Source organism: Cyprinodon tularosa, unplaced genomic scaffold, assembly GCF_016077235.1.
Source record: "Cyprinodon tularosa strain WSP-4 unplaced genomic scaffold, ASM1607723v1 ctg356, whole genome shotgun sequence".
Lineage (NCBI taxonomy): Eukaryota > Metazoa > Chordata > Actinopteri > Cyprinodontiformes > Cyprinodontidae > Cyprinodon > Cyprinodon tularosa.
In genome coordinates this window covers 1,352,116-1,358,115 of record NW_024039070.1, presented here as the reverse complement: position 1 = coordinate 1,358,115, position 6,000 = coordinate 1,352,116, and the positions used below count along the sequence as shown (strand labels likewise).

The 6,000-nt window shown below is 38.1% G+C and overlaps 1 protein-coding gene across 1 annotated transcript in view; it reads left to right on the top strand.

The window, feature by feature from the left end:
* The first annotated feature begins 505 nt into the window (after window positions 1-505).
* The window catches only part of hip1rb (huntingtin interacting protein 1 related b), a 32,001-nt gene continuing 26,506 nt past the window's right edge, over window positions 506-6,000 (top strand). Inside the window, exon 1 of the mRNA XM_038295453.1 lies at window positions 506-789. Within this exon, the coding sequence (XP_038151381.1) occupies window positions 706-789 (84 nt within the window). The 5' untranslated portion in view covers window positions 506-705. The remainder of the gene's footprint in view (window positions 790-6,000) is intronic.

Sequence of the window (6,000 nt, the reverse complement as noted above, 5' to 3'; positions counted from 1 at the left end):
CCCTGGCCCCACTAAAGCTGGCCTAGAACCACTACTGCTGTGTAAGGATCCCAAAAACACCCTAAGCTGTGAACTTTGGGTGAATCATCTTGAGTCAATGACATAGCAAATGATGTTTGTAATTAAAACCCTACAGTCACATGCGCCATGGAAAGTGACATGTCAGTCCACCCACATCATCTGATTCTCATTTCCTTGGTTTATGTCATCAATTGGAGTCACTCTTATTTCCTTTTAGATGCAATCACAGGATTAGTGGTAAATAAAATAATAATAATAATCCAGGTGCATTTTGCTTAATCTAACATGGCTTCCATGAATACTAATATGATAAACAAAAGAACCACAAACAGACTGAAGTACTAATTCAGTTCATGGGCAGGAACTGAATTGAAAGCAGGCAGAGAGAACAACCTGCATGTGGGTAGATTTGGATGATGATGATGATGATGATGATGAGTGGGTGGATCCGTCCACGTAACGCATACCGCCGTCTAGCATTTGGAGAGACGCGCATTTGCTTTTCCTGCTTCCTCCAGCCGAGGCGCATCAGCAGCAAAGAGAGGTGCAGCTCGGAGATGTCCCTGACGCTCTCTGCGCACAGGAGAGGAAACCCCCGCACTTTGAGCTCATCTGGACGGTTCGGGCAGCAGCGGACAGACGCTCCTTCTTCCCTGTGAAAAGCGTCTTTGTGAGGACTGAAGGATGAACAGCATTCACACTCGGGTGAAGAGCAAGAGGACCGAGCATCACCTCGGAGCGGAGAGGGACCATTTTGACAAACAGCAGGTAGATACCGGCCGGACACAGGAAGGCGGAGGGTTTGATTCAAATCAGGCCGTGGAGGGGAGTTTAAAGTGCCGCAGAGGCCACATTTACACACAGCGATTGGAATAAAAAATAAATAGAAAGCATTAATTGGAAAATCAGGTGTCCTAAGGCCTCACAGTTTATTTTAAAATCGTCATAAATTCATCTTAAAGAGCAATCTATAGATGTCACTCATTTTTCAGAGAAAGATTTCAGCAAAACGCGTTTTTAATAGAAAAAATTTCTAAAGTGAATTATCTGCAGTGGCGAGACAAGGGGGGGACTGGGGGGGGGGGGGGGGGGGGGGCATACACCACCGCAATTAATATGCTCATTATATTTTCAGCTATAGGCCCAATAAAGTACAAGTTTCAGTTTGGCATTCTTTTACTTATTTGTTAATATGTTTAGTTTTCTTAATCTTGGTAAATCTCTAATAATACTATAACTCAAAATAATATTTTATGTAGGTTTCGAAATGAACAACTTCCCTCTAAGAATCAGGGGGGAAAAACCTGTATTGGATTATTTGCTTATCTTATTCCCTCTGGTGGAGGATCTAAGTAATATGAGGCATTTTTTCATAAGTCCAAGATGGCTGTATGGACCTTCAGAGTGGTTTCCTGTTGCTTGGAGCCCTTAAAGAATGATTATAAAAGTTAAAAAAACCTGATGGTTCTTAAAAACTCATGAATCTGTTGTGATGCTTGAGATATTCTGGTTAATATTTTATATATTAGTGTTTGTCTTTAACCCTTAAGTCAAAGGGCAATACATTCATTTATACTTTAGAATTCACTAGAAAGAAGTACAATATGGCCTTTATGTTTACTCTGATGCGGTATATTCCTTAATGTGATGATGTAGCCAGTAATGTTTAGATAGATATAATACAGCTGTCTATTTAAAGTGTAGAGCTTTCCTCTATATGACAACAGCATAATGAAACTTCTGGAACTGGATTAACAATCTCCATTATGGGGCCCATTTAAAAAGCTTCTGAAGACGGCCCTAATTGTTTGATCTCCATCATTAAACAATAATTTTGCTCCTTTTTATATGGACATTAAAGTAGTTTTTCAAAGTTTTGACTGAAGCAATTACAATAATGCACAACAGAGGGCTATAATGTTTAAACTAATTAAATAATATAGTCCATTTCTAAATGGATCACATCATTAATAATTTCCTCATGTTCACAATTAAATGTAGAGTCATTGTTCCATTTGGAATGGGTTTAACCTCTAATAATGAAAGATTGAAACAAAAAAGTTGTGACTTTTTATAAAATCTACATTATAATTCCACAAAAAGCAAGTTCAGTTTAAGATTTGGGTAAAAGGTTTTTAAATATTTGTTTATTGGACAATATATTTTTGTTACTTTAAGGGGAATTTCTTTCATTTTGTCTTCAAATCAAGCTGAAGTCAATGACTTCTCTGTGTAGTCACGCCATTCATTCCTTTTTAAATCCAGTCCTCCCTGTTTGACCACCTTTCCTCCTTTACAAACATTTCACCCTTTCTCCATTTTTTAAAGCCTCCTTCTCAGGTTTAACACTCAGCTAAGGCTTGGTAAACACTTTATCCTGATATTGTGTCCTAAAACAGCTATGTTTAGTTGAAACTCTAGTTTTAATGGTTGGAATTTTTAACCAGTATGTCATACTTCAAGCTACAGTGAAATTACACCTGATTATAAGTAAGAAACATGACATTGAGCTGAGGATCAGTAACAGAACGACCTGTGGAGCAGCTCCCTGGGTGTTAACTTCCCCCAGACTCTGTTTTTGAAACAGGCCGAGCCTCTGCTCTGCTGGGGGACACTCCTATCAATGTTTTATTTGCCTTTGAAGCACATGCAGAGAGGAGGAGCTGTGGCGTGTAAGCTACAGTAAGACCAGTCTCTGGAAATGAGTAGAAACTGATCAAATATACACTGTAATTTTAAACTTTTAAACACAGTATAGTCAAAATGAAAAAAACAATTAGAACCAGGAGCTTTTCAATATGTTTGACTGTTGTGTAATCAAAGATATAGTTTGTAAAAGTATTTGAAACCTGTTGCACTAGTGGATTAGGAAATTTTGTCTGCCTGCCACCTTTACCTGATTTCAGGTAGTTGAACATAATTAGCGCTTTCGCTTATTTTGTGTAGGATAACAAAAGCCTGTTGATACTGTCCACAGCTAATGCATTACTGCTTATACCTCTTCTAAGTACTTCTGCTGTTATTGTCTGTAACTCATGTTTTTCCCGTGACCAAATCTCAGCAACATTGTGTTAGCTGTTGATGGCATTTTCAGTGATTATAGATGATATTTCTCTGCGTATTTTGGTTTATTCAAATTTCCAATAGAGCCCAGTTTCTGAAATGGAGAGCTTTTGTTGTATGCTTAAAATTAACCATTAACCCAAATACTTTGGTTGCGACTACCAGATTGATCTTAATTTTACCCTAAACATAAACTTGTATTGATGTCTTCATTTGTAAATACTTTTGGAAAAAGGTTTGCCTAGTTGTATGTTAATCTAAAGTCTAGATAATGATAATGAAAAGTGGAAAATACTTCCTGAGGAAGTGTTTTATACCACAAATAACTCTATGCATTCGCACCTTGATTCCATTTTGAGTCTTCTTTTCTAAAATAAATCCGATCCTGTGAAAAAGTGTTTGTACTGCTTAAATGTCTAACTGTTTAGTCTTTTTCTGCATTTTTATCACATTACAATAATAAATAAAGCTCTCAGAACTCTAACTTTCTGCTAGTGCAGAATGATTGGACCACAAATCAAAATCGCAAATATTTTCAACCATGTGATTGTGATTTTAGTTAGATTGTCCTTTGCACTAAATACTTGCATGTAGATGTTTCAGTGTCTTTTAATGACCATTCATGCCTTCTTGTTCAGAGTCAATTGTTGCAGGACTTTACTCTAACTTTTGTGTGAAAGGGTATTATTTTATTTGCATTTCTGGATTCGCAATCAATTGCCCTGGTGTCTACCTGTGTTTAATGTTACATTTTGAATACACTGTTCTGTGAAGGTCTCAGAAGACCTTTAGGCATCAATGAGCTGAAAGCACCACAAAGGTCACAGGCCATGTAAGGATCACACTAAACATGTATACCACCCTGATTAATTAATGTTGAACTATCTGAACTACATATAAAGCACTATAAGTAGCAGAATACGAAACATTTTGCATCTCTTTAAACCCAACTTCTCCACAATGAAACACAGTGTTGGCTGTGTCATGTTATGTTGCACTGAGAAAAATTGAGCTTAATTAATTCAGTCTTCATGCAAGGGTGGCAGATCACCTTTCCAGCAGGATGCTAACTCTAGATACCAGAGCTACAACTGAAGGAATTAGATCAAAGTGTTGTCTGAGCTATTTTGCAGCCAGGAATAGGTCAACGATTAAATCTGTAAATGTGTGGAACTGATAGACGGACCATAGAAGACTTCTTATAGAAAGATGGTTCTGCTAAGTTTTGAATCATAAAGTCTGAATACCAATGTGCACTAAACTATTAAACTATACATTACAGATCCATCTCAAATCCATTTGAGGTCTGTCACATGAAATCCTGAAAAAAAAAAACATGCAGTAAGGCTCTAGTTGAAATATTCATGGTATGTTATAATATTTTCACAAGCCTTTCTATGTTTCAGGCCCCTTTTTGTTCATGTATCGTGTAATCTTGATTCTTGAATGCTGTTTGCAACACAGTTATGGATCCTGCTGGTTGTATTGCTTTTTGTCAGCCCTTAAAAAATCCTTTAGTCTCACTCCTTATACAAAACATCTGAATAACAAGTCTGTCATTTGACTAAATATGGTGAAGAAAGGATCTGCATGTAAGTTGTGGCATAGCAGATTTCAAGGACCTCACATGGGTACCCACTAGCCTGGGTGCCATTCCGAACTTAGTCCCGCCCACAAGGTTTGAGGTCGGGAAGTTCGGTCTGGCATTGCTCCATAGTAGCGCGAGTATGATCGCCCACTCTCTGGCGATCCAATCAAATTGTCAGGGCGGGCTTTATACGATGATGGACAGATGACAAACAGTAACGTAATCAACCATGTGACCAAAGCGCGCTTGGGTGACAACAACAATAGCTGCCGCCAGAGAGTTGAGGTGAGTAGATTCTGCTATTAGGTCTGTTCTAGAAGATATCGACAGCAAATTAATTTTAAAAGAGGAACAGAGAAACGCGATCAAGGCTCATCTTCTTATTATAGGCGTGCAACTGCACGCTTTGAGTTTTGTTGACAACAACTATGCGTCGTTTAACATACGTCACGCACTCCGTTGCTCTTATTGGTTGTAGGTCTATCCAATTGAGTGCAGAGACATTTTTTTTCCTGGTTCGTTCAAAGCACGCCCCATAATCACAGCTCTATGGAGCAGAATCAGACTCATATTCTGACTAGAATTGAGTAGGACTACGTCAGGCTAGGTACCCACTGCTTTAGATAAACATTTAGGAGGTGCAGATGTTCTGTTTAGGTGTGCAAACATAGGGGGAAGTTTCTGTAGTGTGGTTCCTGTAGGCCTATGGGTCACATGACCATTTGCATGAGCTCTTAGTGAGCTCAACCTCTTAGTGCACAGAGATTGAACAGGTAGTTTTCATTGTAAAAAGCAGAAGGTATTGAAGAATATTAGATGTTGCAATAATTGTTTGCAATGAATCAAGTAGAAGTTTGTGTCTGTTTTGTATGCAAATACTAACCTGACTCGAGCTGGATGGTTAACCATTCTTTAAATCTAAGATGGAAATATCTGAATTATTGAACTACACAGCTTAGAAATTGTCCATCTACCTTAAATCTGGTAGTTATAGACTAGAATGGCAGGAGAAATGATGAAGTAGTTTTCCTTTAACTGTAGTTTTCCATGGTGGTTAACATGTTGCATAAGGCATGTCATGTTTGTCTGTTGCTTGAAGTCATTTCAAATCCAGTAAGATGAGGAAATGTCCGCTTGGAACTGTTTCTATAGCTTAAATGTTATTGCTGCTTATGTGAATATCTGACAGGACTGAACAGATCAGAGCATTTATTTATTTCCAGACTGCACTAATTTTAACAGTTAAACTAAATCAGATGGCCTGTAAATTCAGCTGTATAGTATCTGTGCTGCTGATTCACCCTAGTCACAGAAATCCCTCCTCCACT